The 17,914-nt window shown below is 41.2% G+C and overlaps 1 protein-coding gene across 2 annotated transcripts in view; it reads right to left on the bottom strand.

Moving 5' to 3' along the window:
* The window catches only part of LOC114001089 (protein FAM13A-like), a 77,480-nt gene that overhangs the window by 36,870 nt on the left and 22,696 nt on the right, over nt 1–17,914 (bottom strand). For both annotated transcript variants that reach the window (XM_027745967.2, XM_039382830.1), the window contains exon 6: nt 1,120–1,166. In XM_027745967.2, coding sequence (XP_027601768.2) covers nt 1,120–1,166 — 47 coding nt within the window. The remainder of the gene's footprint in view (nt 1–1,119; nt 1,167–17,914) is intronic.

The raw sequence follows: 17,914 nt of genomic DNA, 5'->3' as shown, positions 1-17,914 counted from the left end.
CCTTGAATTATCTTTCCTAGCTCTCTCAGAAAGCTGTTTCCTACCTAATGTGTTTTATTAATCTGCTGTATTATTGGCAAAGCAAGCAGAATATTAAGTGGGATACTTCAGCAGTATCTGATGTTAAAAAATATCTGGGAAATACTTGAAGTTGTATTGAACCATAACAACTTTTCCTCAGTTTTTTCACTGCAGAGCACTACAAACTTGGTCTCCATCATGATGTTTCAGTGGAATCTCACAACAAAACTCACAAAATCTTAAAGACTGGAAGGAGTACCATGATTTCCCAGTAACTGTTATCTTAGTCCATGTATTTCTACTCCAAAATGTGAATAGGGGTGGGAACACATTACTGTGGTTTTAAGTTTTAGAGGTAAAAATATTCCTTTAAGAATTTTTTTGGCTAAGCTGTGGCCCTGTGGCCAGATAAGTCTGCTGGAGAAACAATGCAAGGAAATCTACTCTTGGGACACAACATAATGCTGTTTGCTTACATAAATATCAGGTTCATAAAAGCCAAGTCTTTCTGACAGAAACACGAGGAAGGATTTCAGTTTTATTTAGACATCAGTTTTTCCCTCTCCAGAATATTTAGCCATCTGCATAAAGCACAGTCATTACACACCCCAAAGCTCTCCAAAAAGAAGCTTTCTGACCTCACTGTCAGCCATCTCCTCTTCCCAGGATTAAGCACACCCAGTTATTGATATATTTACTCTGATTTTGTCTCAGCCAACTGGTGCAACACCCTACCAGTGCAAACTCATCAAAAGCTTCCTGCAACCAGGCAGTTCATCCCAGCTGCTCAGGTCATACCAACACGTGACCCATGATATAGGTCTTTATAAGCAAAATAAAAAATTAGAGGAAAAATGAGAAAAAAACCCACGCAAACAACACATCCATGAATCCACAATACATTTGCTTGAGTGTCTGCTGGTGACGTTGGCCTTAATGCCATCAGCATTAAGACTTTGACAACCTCCCTTTTTAGGTTATTCCTCCAACAAACCAACTATCATCTGGATATTATTGTATATTATATAATATAATTGCTTGTAGTGAGATATCAGAAGTTTCTACAAAGCAGTTAAATAAGAGGTGTTTTCATCCTACCTTAACAATGTGAGTCTGTCTCTTCCTGCATCTTCTGTGTTGCTTCCCTGTGTAGAGAAAAGAAACAGAATGTACAAGGCTGGATTTCAATTCCAGACCGGTTTGGTCACTGTTCAGTCGTGCTGTTCTTGGCTGTTTTCAGGAGGATAAACAGTACTTCTGGCTCTTGTAAGTGTTTGCAATGCTCTTGTTGTAGCCGAGACTGCAGCCCAACCCTAGTGAGAGAGCCAGAAACTCCAACAGAATCCTAACAGAAACAGCTGGAAAATACACCAAAGGTCATCCAGGCGTCAAAGGTCATCCCCAAAGGTCTGATGTCATCCTGGGCTCACAGGTCATCCAAAAGGACAAATGGTCATGCAGGGTCAAAAGTCATCACGGGTTCAAAGATGTTGCCAAAAGGTCAGAGGTCACCCAGAGCTCAAAGGTCACCCATGTGGTCAAAGGTAACTGAAAAGGTCAAGAGGTCATTCAAAGGTATCCAAAAGGTCAAAGGTCATCAAAAGTGTCAGAGGTCATAAAGAGGTCAGAGCCAATCAAAAAGGTCTAAGGTCATTTAGGGGGTCAAAGGTTTAACACACATGTACACCAGATAAGAGAAAAGGGGGTTGCACTCTTAGAAGCAATTCTTACAACACATCCAGCACAAGTTTCCACACAACACCTGGTCATGCAAATGTGTCAATTCAAATGCACAAAGCCCACAGTTCTTCCATCCTTGCTCTTTCTGGAAATCACAATAACAATAAAAAGGATGATAGATTTTTGCACAGTAATGTGTCCACTGGAGTTTCAATTAGCAGAACAATTGCCAGGTGCTGGCTGGAATGAAGCACTGGAAAGACAGAGCCTCAGAAGTTGTTTATGGTCCTTTCGCTTCAAATTCCATTTCAATTCAAATTTCAGTTCAATGTCAAATGTCCTTTAGGCATTTTCTGCATTCAGATAAGAACTTTTAAATCACGAAAAATATAACATTATGTTTCCTATGTGGTTATCCATATTAATATGACTTAAAAACATTTGAATTAATTTTCCTGACTAAAATCTCGAGTTCATTTTGGTTCCTACAGTCAGGAACTTCAATGCACCTCAGAACTGGCCATATTGCAGGAGCCAGAAGCAAAGTGCCCAACCCTGAGCAATGGAGGCAGTAGCTCTCTGTACACCCCTGCCTGCCAACCAGCAGCTGGGATGGGCTGCTTGGTCCTTCCCTTTTTATTTTCTGTTTACTATTTTAAAATGGTAATAAATTCAAACCTACAGAGAGACCTCAGCTTGGATTCAGAAGAAAACTTTCCCAAGCCCAAACTTCGAGTGCAGTCTTTTCTCCTCCCTGAGAAAACTTGGCTCTGCAGCTTTCCACACTGATGTCTTGTATTCCATGTATTAAATTCCCTTCTGCTCAGGGCACCTACAACTTTACACAATTTAAGAGCCATGATAATCCTATAATTGGTTAGCATAGATACAAATATAATGTATCGGTAGATACAAATATAAAAGAGTAAGAGCTCCTAGTTGGATAAGGGAGACATCTATAATGAACACCAAAGTAGCCCAAGGGGAAAGATTTTAAAAGTCTTTCCCCAGACCAGCTGGAGCTTTTGCCATTTAAGACTGAACCACGTTTTCACTTTGAAAGACCTCAGTGGCGCTATTTTAATTTAAGAGACAATTTGAATCACATCCTGTGTTATCTGGACCCCGGACAGTTAGTGATGTAATTGGAAACTGGAAAAACTATTCCAGATTTGATACCCTATTCACTTTTCATCCTTTTGTTTCTTGTAATTTTTTCCTGCCTCAGTGCTATGGCCTGACCTAGAAAATTAGGTAATTACAAATATTCACCAGTTTGTAGTATAGACAGAAAAGTGTTATCACAATTACATCTGTCATGTAGTTATCATATAGTAACTAAACAGCCACTACTTACCTAATCAGAGCTACCCAGGAGGAACTTGTCATGCACAAAAAGTGATCAAGTAACTTTCTATTAACTCAAGCCTCAAGCAATCTTAGAATAATTACCACGAAAATACAAAACTTCTCATTTAGTCCCGAGTCAGGGAAACACATGTGCTTAATTCCAAGAACTTCAATATGCTAAGCACTTGCTAAGTAGGCTGGCAAGCACTGAAATGCCTTGTTAAATAAAGCAAGACCTTAATCTTGAACACACACAAAGCACTTAGTGCCTGCCAGGAGGAATTTCACGCATAGCGCTAAACTACACGATTTCCGTTCATTTACATCCCTAACAGTAACAATGCTCAGCTGAAAAGGAAGATGATGAGCTCAAGAGCTCTCAGATCAATGGTTTAGCACGTGAGAATGCCCGCCGGGAACCCCAAGCCTTTTCACTTTCATTCTTTGCTCTCCTGCCCCAATACACGCATATAAGTTCCAGCTTCATTATAAACTTCCTGACCGTAAATAAGGAATTGCAATTTTTCGATCTTGATCCCCGAATGTACCAGTTCTCACTTTTCAGCGCTGCCATGTGCTGGATTTACCAGCCAGTACATCTGCCTGAACACGGCAGACACCCCGGGACAAGGAAAACTCCTGCTGGGCTGATGGTTGGGAACTCCTGGGGTGTCTGCTGCCTTGAGTTATTCCACAATCCTAAACCAACCAGTTCCCAGAGCTCCGTGGCTGCAGTTCTCACTCAGGATGGGAAAGGTTCAATTCCCACATCTCCCCAGGAGTGCTCCCTAACCACTGCAAACTCCAGGGTGTGAGAGCATTTCATCCCACCCCATACAGCTGTCTTATTTTATTCTGCTTATTTATTGCTCCAATATTTTGTTAAACATCTGGGAATTGAACCCAGGCCTCCCTCTGTCCCTGCAGTGACTGTAGGTTTAAGAGTCAGCATTATTTTTGTTTTTGATCATCTTTTAATTATTTCACGGTCTTCACTGGAACCTTTTCAACAAGGGGCACTGTTTTCTTCCTGAACTTTGCAATATAAACGACGAAAATAAACTCTCTGTAGAAGCTATGGACAAAGCATAGCACACACAGCTTCACAGTTTATGTCACTGTACCTAAAACATACGTAACTGTTTTTTAATCTCACAAAGATTTCTGCAAAAGAACAGATTTCTCCAGGGATCTTTGCAGCTAGTTAGTGTAAGAAATTGCTCTAATTAACAGCTCATTCAAAATTTAAAATCCATCTAAGCAGTCTGGAGCCACAGAAAAGGAGAACAGCAAAATAAACAACATCATGTATCTGATAAACACAAACAAACACAATAATATTTTTTTTCTTTCCATTTTAAAGCTAGGGTTTGGCTCTGAATTTTTTGGCTTCTTCCACTAATAGCTAAGCCACTGCAGGATAATTCACAAAGATATTGCACTTAACCAAACTGGTGTTTGAATGGAGAGTAAAATATGCCAAGGGGAGGACATTGGTTTGGCAGTACTATTTTAAGTCAAAAAACTGCAATGTAAAAGGTTCATGTCAATCAGTACAGTGAGGCAGTACATAACAGAACTTTCACACTTTCTATAGCCACAAGTTTTCTAATACAAGTGATATTTCCAAGCTCCCTGGAAAATGCAAGTCACTAAATAAGTACTAAGAGGTCATTTTTGATCTGAAGGTTGCATGCTCATGGCTTTGCCTACCCCTGTTCAATTACCAGGAAAGAAATATTAAAAGGTGTCAGGAGTTTTAATTCTAGAGAAATTCAGAAGAGTCTCCTGCGAATTTAAGTGTCTCTTCAGCATTTCTGCATGTTTCCCACCATTTGCCCCATGTAAAAGCATTCTTTATCCATACACATTTCTCCAAGAAGGATCTCCCTTTTCTGATGATGTGGCAGACGGTGGATAGAGAATATACTATTGCTTTTAATGTTGCCACTGAAGGCACTTTTTTCCAGAATCTACTAATACAAAAAAATCCAGCTTGTAGCCCCAAAGTCATCCTTTTCAGTGGCAGGAATATTTAGAGATAAGGCAGTATTTTCAAAAATGCACATCCCCATAACCCAGCATCTTCCCTGTGGTGTTTTGGACCTAACATTTTAAATTTTTTCTGCTAAACTTTACTATGATGTATATTTTTATGGCCTCCTATTAAAAGAAAGTAAATATAAAAGCACTGTTGGGAGAGAAGGTATAACACCAAGTCTCAAAGAAAGGTTGCACACATTGCTGAATACGGTTCTGAAAATTCACAGCAAAATGAACCACTGTGAGCACACCCATGTGACACTTTATTGGAACATAACTTTTAAGAGATCACCTGATACTAGCAGAAAATAAAATGGGTTTCTTATAGGTACAGCAAATCTGAGCCAATATCTGACATTGTTTGGTTCAGTTATGCTCCAGCTATTTTGACACTTCCAAGAACTAGGAGCTACAATTTGCATTCAAAATATGAACAGACCTCAACAATATATGTATTAATTTATGTATTTTTAATATATGCATCTTCTCTGAGTATGTAGCATGCCAGAATCACTATAAACCTCACTTTCCTTTTTTTTGAAATTATATTGTAGTGCCCAGTAACACTGTTATAGATGATTAGGTTTACTATGCTCTTTGAAAGCTATTTCATTATTATGTTTGATAGCCATTTAATAATCTGAGGTCATGTAACATCCAGAATGTACTAAATAAATTGGTCCTGGTACCATGGCAAACCAGCAAGATTTTTTAAGATTTCTTAGTTACAACTGTAACCTATACCTTTACTAATTGCAATATTTTATCTGCATTTTAACCAGGATGAAATATTAGTGTGCCATTTGCTGTTGAGAATTCACCTTTTAAAAGGCACCTAGGAGATTTTGAGCTATCCATGATTTTACCCCTAAGAAATCTATTTAATTTTGAAAAGTATAATTTTACCAAAAAGACCCAAACCTCTGATAGAAACAGAGTAGGACAAACATATCTTGAAGTGGAAGATATTTAAGTATTCACTATCTCAATCAGTTATGTCTTTAATCTCAAAATTTATTAGTGGATCTATTGTACAGAATATTGAAAATTAGTAGAGACAGAAGTGTTAAGTTTTCACTCTGTTTTCTCTCTCATTCTATGGCCAGAAAAGTTTAGTCCAGCTTTTCTGGAATAGCAATTTGTTGTAGACTAAGGTTATCTCAGTTGATAAAAAATTAATGTAATATTGTTATTTTTAATATGTGGACAGTTTTTGAAAACTCCTGCATGCCAAAATTTTTAAATGTTTATTCCTTTAACAGAAACAGTTATTTTTAACTTGAAAATTTCACTCGGAGAGCTGATAAAAAACAGGCAATCATTCACTGCATTATCAACTCCTGAAGCTGATATAACTGTGAACTCAGCATTTCTTTACACTGATGCATGTGAGCTGGGTGAGAAACACTAAACTCCTAAAAAAGGCTTGATAATTACCGTGATTATATTTCTCTATAACATTTTTTCAATTTGTTAAATGTTTGATGCATATTAAAACCTCAGTTTAGATACGTTACCTATGCTATTGGTTCCTTCCTCCCTGCCCAAACTCAGACCTGCAGCATGAGGCCCTGCAATGCCACTTCACTGTAGTGCTCAGAAAGCATCTTTAGAGGGTTTACTTTCTCCGATAAAATTCATTGATTGGCTCTTCACAGACTTCTAACGAGAAGCTTTGAAGTGCCTGCTGCACAATAGCTTTAAAATAAAACCTGTCCTGTTCACTTACTGTTCAAGCTGGCCTGAAAGTCAGCTTTCTACCTACCTCAAATTGCCACTGACACATGGGCTCACAGCACACAATTGTTCTGGCACTTGACATGCCAGATAGACAAATATTTTGAAGATGCAGGAGTTCGAACCCTTCCCTTTTAGTCTCTTTAAAAAGTTCCCGCTAATGTCTCACCTATAAGCTTCGGAATCTATTTATTGTCTTATTGTGCTCATTGGTACTGAGTTTTTGGGGGCAAGGAGCAGAATGAGGATGCATTTCACTACCAGTCTGGTTTTCTGTGAGCCAGAAACAAGAACAACTGCAACAGTGTCAGGGCTGATTTGTTTTTGAACACAGTAAGATAAATTCTAATTTGGGAAGCCTGTAGCTAAATGAAACAATACCCCTGTTAGTAATAATTTAGTGCAGCCTAGTTTGGGAAAGGGACATAGAAATGCTTTGGAAACAATTTTCATTGCTTAAAAAATAAAAACCAACCAAACACCAAAACATACAGTATTTAGGCACGGACACAACACATAGAAAAGAGTCTGGGATAGGGGTATGTTGCAACCCCACAGATTTTTTAAGGCATTGTTATGTCTGTCAATTTTTCCACCTTTTGAGAAACTCTTAAGCCACTCCTGGAAAAAATCCAAGAAAAATCCTCTCTGCTCCCTTCGTAAGCCATGGTTAATTAACAAAAGGCCTGACAGTGCTCTCCATGCAGGCAGGCAATGCCACCAAAGTTCCCTCTTTAAAGAAAAGCACCTTTAACCTTCCAGGCATTTGAAACACCACCTTCATCACTAGACTTCAACTGCACAGCTGCATTTACATCTCCACCCCCACCCCCTATGTCCTTACATAATTTCCGTGGCCAAACATCACATCACAGGGATCTCTGGTCAGGTGGCAGCTGTTGTGAGTGCAGTGCCAGACCAGCAGCTTATAGAGCAAGTTGTCTCAGCAGACTGACCATCAACAGGGATATTGATAGTTCCCAGAACACCTGATCTGCTTCGTGCTGGAAAACAGGAGCAAAAAGGCTAAAAGCTAGCTCCCAAAAAGCTTATAAATTCAAATTTTGTAGTTACTCTTTTAACTTCTTTCCACAATAATAAAGAGTGAGAGAGATTATTTCTTTTCCTGCAAAAAGAAAACACTACAGCCTTCTGTACAAACCCGGTTGGAACACATGCCCTTGTTCAGCAGATAAGAGAAAATTAGAACTACATTCACAGCTATTTGTTACTATTTAAGTTGAATAACAGAGAGGGCAGAAGAGAGCAGTCCCAAATGGTGGCATGTAGGGAAAACCATTCTGCTACATTAAAGATGTGCTTTTAATTAACTTTTTTCTGAATGATTATAATTAAAGATTTTACCACAGGTCTTCTTAGCATAATTACCTTCTATTTCCTTGCACAGTGCACATTCCCAGGAAATAGGAATGAAGACTATTTCTTAATTTAAATGCTTCCTCAATTATTTTAAAAGTTATTGGTTTAAATAGTTCTATTATTGAGATTTTCTTTGTGCTCTTTTGGTCCTCTTTGTATTCTTATAGGCTTTTCCAAGACCTCAGGAACATCTTTCAGGCAGTCAGGTGCAATTCTAAGCAGTTAGCAAACGATGAGTTGCATTTTATTATGTTTGGATCCAGAAAACAAGTTAATACAGAGCTTTATAAATTTACTTTGGGATCTGGGAATAAAATGGTTCATTTTTGTCACTGGTGCTGTATATATGATACCAAATTTCTTTCAGTTTTGTTCTGGAGATTGGTATCTCCTTTACTGATACAAGTCTCAGCAAATGACCTTGTTGCACATCAACTGTTGCAATGTGTGCTGAATAAAAAAGATTGAGCATGTATCCTGATTTATTTGAAGACTAATTGTGCAGATCAATGCATTCAGTAGTAATTCCTTTGTTTCCTATTAATATTTCTGCTGATAACATAAAGACATATTGAGAACTGGCAATTGAAAAACACAGGCCAAGAGAAACAGGCTCCTGCTTCTCACCTGCGCTGCGAAGATATACTGGGTCACATTTTTCCTGTGAGCTTGAGATTCATAGTTCACCATGTTATTAAAACAGAAAGACAGAGATGGCTGAAGATAGGATTTAATGAAGGAAGGGCAAGAATAATGCACAAAGGAGAAGGATTTAAGGCAGCGTCCTGTCCTCTCTTGTATCAGTTCCTGCCAGCTCTGCAGCAGTTTTTAGCGTGCAAGATTATGTTCTGAAATTCTCTTTAAACATATCTTCCAGTGTAGGGAAAACAAACAGTAATAACTCAAAAATAAAGAGGATCATTCATCTTTTCCTTATTTTTATCTCTGATGATGTTATCTTTACACTGAAATATTACCCAGCCAGAGGCAGCCTTTAGAAATCGAAGACTCCTTTGAGGCAGCATCTCCTGAGACAGAGCATCAGGTGGCATAAATGTTGGTTGCAGCTTGACAGACAGAACCTCTGGTGCTGATATCACGTTCCCAGAGCTATCAGTGTTCAGCCCAGCTAGGAAGCCGTTGGCAGAATTCCCCACATTCCTGCATCAGTGTGCATCAGGGAATTACCAGGGAGATGGATGCATGAGGCTGTGTGCTCACCTGCACGTGGCACAGCATTGCAGATACCGACCTTCCAGCCACAAGTTCTCATTTAATATATTAATTCAATATATACATGCAGGAAAAAAATTAAAGGGCATTTAGAAGTTATGGCATTGTAAATCTAACACCATCTAATGCCTCCATTACAGCCTTCTCCATCACCCCCCAAAAAGGTATTCTCTATATGACCATCTGCCTTCTGGTACATGCCTTCGGTAGGGTCGCCCATGCCAGACAGGTCAAAACAGCAGGGTCAGATACAATATATCCGTGGGCAGGATGAGCTCATTAGCCTTCTGGCAGTCATCCTAGGAGAAGGACAACTCTAATCCCAAACCCGGGCAGGTGGAGCTCGTTTAGCCCTGTAAGGCCATCCATCTAAGAGAAGGTCACTCTAATCAAACCTACGTCCTGAGGACCTCACTGCCACCATCCAAGCTCGCTCGGCCCTGGCAGATGAACCTCAGGATTAAAGGGTGGGTTCAGTTCCGCGCACACTGCATCTCACCTAAAAAATCCATTGCGCAGGCTTGAAGGCTTTACCCACATGCAAAAAGTCCTGTAGCGACGGGCGAGGGTCGAAACGGCAGGTGAAAGGTGCACTGGGAGCCGCAGACTCAACCCTGCATGCAGGCGGTTCAGGATATTGGTCATTTGAGACTGACTGGAGATTGACAGTCTCTTGAGGCAGCACCCTGAACGACCAAGCAGCCTTTCCAAGGACAGCACTGCTTGCTCCACTCGGAGAGGGGCCTAGAAAAGGTGGCCTAAACAAAGCTCATCTCCACTTTCACCCGGTTGGTTAACCGCAGGCCAACGGGCATCTTCTTCCAATGCGATCGCACAAAGATCAAAAGACAAAGGCACGCACCTGCCTCCAAAGGTGTACCTAAATTAACTCTAGCATGTTGGAACATCAGAACCATGCTCGATTCTGCGGATGGCAGACGCCCTGAGCGTCAGTCTGCCCTAATTGCCCATGAGCTGGCTCGTCTCAACATCGACATTGCCACTCTCAGTGAAGTTCGCCTTCATGAGGAAGGCAGCCTCAGAGAACATGATGCCGGTTACACACTCTTTTGGTCAGGCAAGCCCAGAACTGAAAAACACCTCTCAGGAGTCGGCTTCATGATCAAAAACTCCATTGTTCCTAAACTTGAAAATCTGCCGACAGGTCACTCTGACCGCATTATCTCCCTACGCCTTCCACTAAACAACAAGCAACACGTTGTCATCTTTAGTATATATGCCCCAACTCTCCAAGCTGACCCTGCTGAAAAAGATAAGTTTTACACTGACTTGCGCCTCCTTACCCAAAAGGTTCCTGCAGACGATAAGATCATTATCCTTGGTGATTTCAACGCCAGAGTAGGCAAGAATTTTGAAGACTGGAAAGGAGTATTAGGCAAGCATGGTGTTGGAAACTGCAATGATAATGGTCGACTTCTGCTAGAATTCTGTGCAGAGCAACAGCTCACCGTCACTGATACTATCTTTCAGCAGAAAGATAGTCTGAAGACAACCTGGATGCACCCCAGATCTAAGCATTGGCACCTCATTGATTATGTCCTGGTGCGACGGAGAGATGTCCGCGATGTCCACCATACCCGCGTGATGCCCAGCGCAGAATGCCAAACAGACCATCGGCTGGTGCGCTGTAAACTCAATTTCAAGCTCAAATTCAAACCAAAAAGGGGCAGCATCCCAAGGAGAAGACTCCAAGTTAACAATCTCCAATCAGCCACAGTAAGAGACAGTTTCCAGGCAAACCTTCAAACTAGGCTCGAAAACATTCCCACAGTTTCTGCAGATTCCTCTCCTGAAACAATCTGGCACCATATCAAAAACAGCATCCTGCAATCCTCCGAAGAATCCTTAGGGTTCTCCCTCAAGAAGAACAAGGACTGGTTTGACGAAAACAACCAAGAAATCCAAGACTTGTTGAGGAAGAAGAGAACTGCCCACCAAGCACACCTTGCACTGCCATCCTGTCACGCAAGAAAAACAGCCTTTCGTCTTGCGTGCAGCAAGCTCCAACAGAAACTCCGTGACATCCAGAACAAATGGCGGATCGATCTAGCTGAAAAAGTTCAATTATGCGCAGATACAGGTGATCATAAAGGCTTCTATGAGGCCTTGAAAACAGCATACGGGCCTACATACCAGGTACAAAGCCCTCTACTCAGCGCTGATGGGCAAACGCTTCTAACGGATAAAACCTCCATTCTGAATCGATGGTCTGAACACTTTCAGACTCTCTTCAGTACCAACCGTGTTGTCCAAGACTCAGCAATTCAGTCCATCACACAACAACCAGTAAAGTATGAATTGGATACTGCCCCCACTTTAGGAGAAACCCTCAAGGCCATACAGCAGGTGAAAATCGGCAAGGCAGCTGGGGTTGATGGAATTCTACCAAATCTGGAAACATGGGGGCCTTGCACTCCACACCAAATTTCATGAGTTTGTGGTGCGCTGTTGGGAGCTCAGTGAACTACCATCAGACCTTCGTGATGCAGTCATCATCACTTTGTATAAGAAGAAAGGTATCAGATCAGATTGCTCAAACTATCGTGGTATTACTCTGCTCTCCATTGCTGGCAAAATCCTGGCAAGAATACTCTTGAACAGACTAATACCCACTATAGCTGAAGGAATCCTTCCTGAAAGTCAGTGTGGCTTCAGAGCCAACAGGAGCACCACAGACATGGTTTTTGTCCTCAGACAACTGCAAGAGAAGTGTAGGGAACAGAACAAAGGTCTCTATGTAACCTTTGTCGACCTCACCAAGGCTTTTGATACTGTGAGCAGAAAAGGTCTGTGGCAGATTTTAGAACGTTTAGGCTGTCCCCCCAAGTTCCTTAAAATAATCATCTCACTCCATGAGGATCAGCACGGCCAAGTCAGATATGACAACACACTTTCTGAGCCCTTTTTAATTAAGAATGGTGTGAAACAAGGCTGCGTTCTCGCTCCTACCCTATTCACCATCTTCTTTAGCATGATGCTCCAAAGGGCCACAGCAGACCTCAATGATCAGGACGGTATCTACATCCAATACCGTACTGATGGAAGCCTTTTCAACCTAAAGCGACTGAAGGCCCACACCAAGACCTTAAACCATCTTGTCCGGGAGCTGCTTTATGCTGATGACGCCGCCCTTGTTGCCCACACAGAAGCAGCCCTGCAGCGTCTAACATCCTACTTTGCAGATGCTGCTGAGCTCTTTGGACTGGAAGTCAGCTTAAAGAAGACAGAGGTCCTCCATCAACCTGCACCTCAAGAAGTCCCCCATCATCCTCACATCACCATTGGCCAATCAGAGCTCAGATCAGTCCAACAGTTTAATTACCTCGGTAGCCTCATCTCCTCAGATGGCAAGATCGACGGAGAGATAGACAACAGGTTAGCAAAGGCATATAGTGCTTTTGGAAAACTCCACAAAAGAGTATGGCGTAATAAACACTTGAAGAAAAGCACCAAGATCAGTGTTTACAAAGCCATAGTGCTGTCTACTCTCTTATATGGCTCCGAATCATGGGTCATCTACCGCCACCACCTGCATCTCTTAGAACGCTTCCATCAACGCTGCCTCCGCACAATCCTAAACATCCACTGGTCAGATTGTGTGACCAACACATCTGTTCTAGAGCAAGCAGCTATCACAAGCATTGAGGCCATGTTGATGAGAACACAGCTGCGATGGGCAGGGCACGTCTCCAGGATGAAGGACCACCACCTCCCTAAGATCTTGCTTTACGGTGAACTTGCCACTGGCTGCCGCAAGAGAGGAGCCCCGAAGAAAAGATACAAGGGCTCCCTGAAACAACACCTCAGCCTTGGCCATATTGATCACCATAACTGGTCTACTCTGGCCTCCAATTGGGAGGCCTGGAGACACACCATCTATAACGCAGCTGTCTCCTTCGAGACCACATGCAGGATCACCCTCGAGGAAAAAAGGCAACGCAGAAAGAACTGTGTACTGCAGAATACACCATCTAAGGAGTCTTTCTGCTGTGCCTTTTGCAATCGGATATGTCTGTCACGTATTGGCCTCATAAGCCACCAACGTGCCTGTAGCAAATGTGGATAGAGCCTTCCCAAATCTTCGTTCGCGAAGCCTAGCCATGATGATATGACCATCTACAACACTTCAGCTATCCCTGTAGCTATTGTAATAAGACTTTGATAGCAACTGATGCTGGTAATTCAATTATTGTTGAGTAAGTCACCTTATGTCTTTTGGTTTTCTCTTTCTATATTAAGGAGATCAACAGACAGCAAACTGAGAAAAAATTATTTCCATTCTGTCAGTATTTGGGAGTAAATAAAGAAAAGAGAATTTTCCATAAGTCCCCACTTGGGACTCCAACTACTCTTTTCTTTCATTATAACCCCTCCTCAAAACTGGGTATCTGGCTGTAACTAGATAAAAATTAAGCCTTCTTTGAAATAAACAGGCATTTCTGTGTGTGAGCTTTCAAAGAAAGGCAGAAAAAATTCTGTTTATTTAAACTCTTGTTCAGAGCAAGACCTTGTTACTGTTGGCTCTTACCAAGCAAGCCTAGAGCATAGGCAGCTTTTGCCAAGAAACACTGAGATTCTTCCTTGTAGAGTAATTCCCAAGCTTCTGGCTGTCTTGTTCCCACAGTGCTTCATTAGCTGCAGAATTGAGTAAAATTGGTCCTGTTTACATAAGAAGAGATATTAATAGAGTCTCTGCTCATTTCCCTTGCATGCCATGCAAGGACATACAAAATGACCAATTTAGTTAACACAGGTGAAACTCTTCTGCTAAGTGGCCTCTGAGGTAAGCAGGGTTAAAGCAGAAAGTAGAAATTTCATTGGGGATTGATTCTGGAGGCACAAATGGGGGGTAAAGAGACATAAATCACATTGAAAGTAACTAGTAGGTCTGTATTCCAAGAATTTTAAAAGTTTAGGCCTACAGAGCCTACTTTCTACCCACATTTTATATCAGTGTTATCTTCCATCTTGCTAGAGGAAATCTGTATTTAGTGCACTAAACAAACCCAAAAAAAGTATACAAACTCAAGAGAAGAACTGCTGAATGACCTGTCCCTACCTGTGCACCCCATTCCCAGTGCTTCTCCTTATTTCAGTGGGAATATTTGCCTGAGACATGTACGAACCACTTCAACAGAGCCTCTACTTATTCAGAACTCTCTTTATGATCAAGTTTCACTCCACCTTTTCTTATACTGAGGAACAAAGGAAGGAGATGAAACCAAGGTTACAAGTCAGTTACAAGGTTTAATCTTTCCACTGTCTGCTCAGCAACCTGGCTTAAATCTCATTGCCTGACTTCTGCCAGCAGCTTGCATTGTTTATCTTCCCTGTTCCCAGGAAAAACAAGGCTTCCAACACAAACATCCCAGGGCAGCATTACATCTCATCTGACAAATAGGAGCACAAAGGCTGTAAAGAAGCAGCATCCCTACTTTCTGCTCACCTCTGGGTAGTGTGCAAGAGCTGGTTGTGAGTCAGCTTTCTCACGTAGAATGGGGAAGGGAAGGGAGAATGAGCAATAGGTACCTGAAGACAAGTTTTGGCAAAGCAGGAGAAGCTAAGTACAACAGTAAGTGCCTCTCTGCGACAAAGTGTTGCATTCCCTAAGCAGAACTGAGCTAATGTGGCCCCAGGGATACCCTAAACATCCAGCTGCCTCTATTCCAAAGATGCCATGTGCCTGTAGAAAAGCCTACCAACATACCATCAGCTATAGGAAGAGACTAAAAATACTGTAAACTACAGAAATTGTAAGAAATTAGGGCTTGTGTAAAAAAGCTTTTGCAATACACAAGAGTAAAACAAGCTGCTATTGGCACATCCCAAACCTTTAATGAGTCTTTTCTCTATTTTGAGGTTGCTATCAACTGTATGTAATTGGTGTCAAGCCCCCCACATGCTCACACGTTGGGCTGTCCAGTTGTTGGGCAAACTCTTTGTTCTGAATGCCTACAGAGACATTGCAAACAGTGCTTTCTGCAAATAAAGTGTTGTCACTGCCTGGAAAATAGCTCATGGACACAGACAACTTGGAGACATGGCAACTCTTTGGCTTCTCAGGAATGACAAGAAGCCAACAAACAATACCGATTTTATATTCAAATCCAAATGAATCCCATCTCAAAGTAAGTGTTTTTAGAATGTTTGAGGAAGGTTTCCAGCACACACAGATTTTGAGAATATATGTTGACATTCTGTAGGGCAATCGAGGAAATGTAACTTGAGCAGAGCTGGCAGGGAAATCCAGCTCAGCTCCCTTTAACATGCAAGCTCACAGAGCAGCTAAAAAGGAAAGCTGAGATGGCGTGGAAGAGATTTCAGTTCTGAGACAGATTGTGCACTGCACTGTGGCGAGAACTGTGAAATAGGTAGGTAACGAAAAAGCATCTGAGAAAAAAGAGAACGGGGATGGGGGGGGAATGCTGGGAAACACTCTTCACTCTTTCAGATTAATCCTGACAATATTGTCATAAATTCTTCTTTTCCCAATTCCTCTTTTTTGTTGAAAGAGTTAAATTGACACACAGATTCACAGAAAAATACTGGCAGTAAGGCTGAGGCCAGACAAACTACCTTGGCTTACTTGACTTAATTACAAAGATTTTTATAGGGGACCATCAGTTCACAATTCAAGAAATGTAGCACGTATAGAGAATGACAAAATAGGGGGAAAAAAGTGAACCACATGAAAAGCATAAGCACAAAGGGTCTGATTTTAAAGGGCATTTGAAAACTTTAAAAGTTGTAATGGATATATTTAAGCTGTCTTTGGAAGCTCAGTGTCTAAAAGCATGACAAAGTGCATGAAGACTTTAAAGTGACATGTTAGTGAAATCCTTGCTTTGCTCTGTTTCTAAGCATCAGTCTGACTTTGTTCCTTCACCAGTTTTGGGGTGTTTTCTAATGAGGATAAAAATACATCTTTGGGCCTGCATTAACACAAGTACAGAAACATCCCAGATCTGAGAGCAACAGTGCACAGAGGGTGTCTGTCCTATTCCCCATCTCTTACCCACTGGGCACAAGCAAGGCAGAGCTGAGACAGAGAGCTTAAGAGGAGGTGGAAATGCACACAGTGCTTGCTCTCTTCCTTCTCTTGGGATACTTCTTCTGTCCTCTTCTTGCGCAAGAGGAGAACAGAGGTGATTGCTTTTTAATTATGAAGTTCTGAACTTAAATTCATTGAACACCAAGTGATATTAACCATTAGTTCTCAGTGTTCATCCTCACTGAAAGCACAATGGCATCTGTAAGGACAGTGTATTTGCACTGACAGCACTGTTGTGCTGAGAACCAAGTGGGAAGACAAATATCTGAGATTTTATTGTACTAGTTGAATGCAACGCATTATCAGCCCAGTTTTTACATGAAATTTCATCAAGGATATAATAAATATTCCCTAGAAAAGCCTTATCAAACCTTGCTTATAAACATGCTCAGTTTCTACTTTGATGAATTGGTATTTCCTGCCTAAAAACAGGCCTGACTGAAAAACTGCCCATCTTTGACCTACACTGATCAAGCAAAAGTCCTGTGGTTAAGAGCACTGAGTCAGCAAAAGCTTACCAGAGCTACTGAGACAGCAGGTATGCACTTCAATGCTCCTTTCACAGAAGTGAAGAAGAAATCACAGAAAAACTAAGGTAGCTCATGAATAATCTGATTTCTCTAAGGGGAAAAAAAATGGTCCTTAAAACTAATGACTCTTGCAGCTACTTTGATGGCATCAAAGACTGGAAAACGTCAGATATAGCAGCAGCCAACAGAGAGCATCCATCCCTGTGGTATCACTAGGTGTTACAGACGAGCTTAATCAGTTGGTAAAGAAAAATTTGAAAAGGGATATGGAAACATAATATTAAGAAATGCATACATCATACTGAACCATTAATTCAACTCATTCTGGAACATGCTCGTGTCTGCCAGTGCTGTGGTTAATAGGGAGCCTATGAAACTCAGAATGCAATTAAGTCTTGGGAGAGGCACAGTTGGAGGCTGTGGCAGTTTCTATAGCAACCTGAAAGGCTCAAGACTAGTAACGGGAGATTAACTTAAAGGCAAGATAAGTACGTAAATATAGCTCTCAATTACCATTTTCTCTGCTGCCAAATGGGCCACGTATTTTCAATTTAAACAATACAGAAATGCACTCAGATGTCCTACTTGTTATTAAATAGGGCAAAAATAGCCTTTAAAAACACACTGCTGTAAAAATTCTGACAGTTTCAGAATCAGGGAATCATCTAAACCCCACTCATTAATTCAATCAAAATGGAAAGCACTGAACTTGAATGCTGCCAGAAGATTAGAAGGAGCCTTCAAGATAGGGAACATGACAGCCACAGTAAGAGTTTGCTGATGTCAACACACTGTACGCTTATGAACAAATCCTCTTGACATGTTTTTCTGGATTACGCTTAGGATCAGGTTTTAAGTCTCCAAAAGA

Source organism: Pipra filicauda, unplaced genomic scaffold (assembly GCF_003945595.2).
Source record: "Pipra filicauda isolate LSUMZ 115617 unplaced genomic scaffold, ASM394559v2 scaffold111_size4109106_pilon, whole genome shotgun sequence".
NCBI classification, from domain to species: domain Eukaryota; kingdom Metazoa; phylum Chordata; class Aves; order Passeriformes; family Pipridae; genus Pipra; species Pipra filicauda.
The sequence above is the reverse complement of the archived record's forward strand: the minus strand, read 5'-3'. Positions and strand labels throughout refer to the sequence as shown.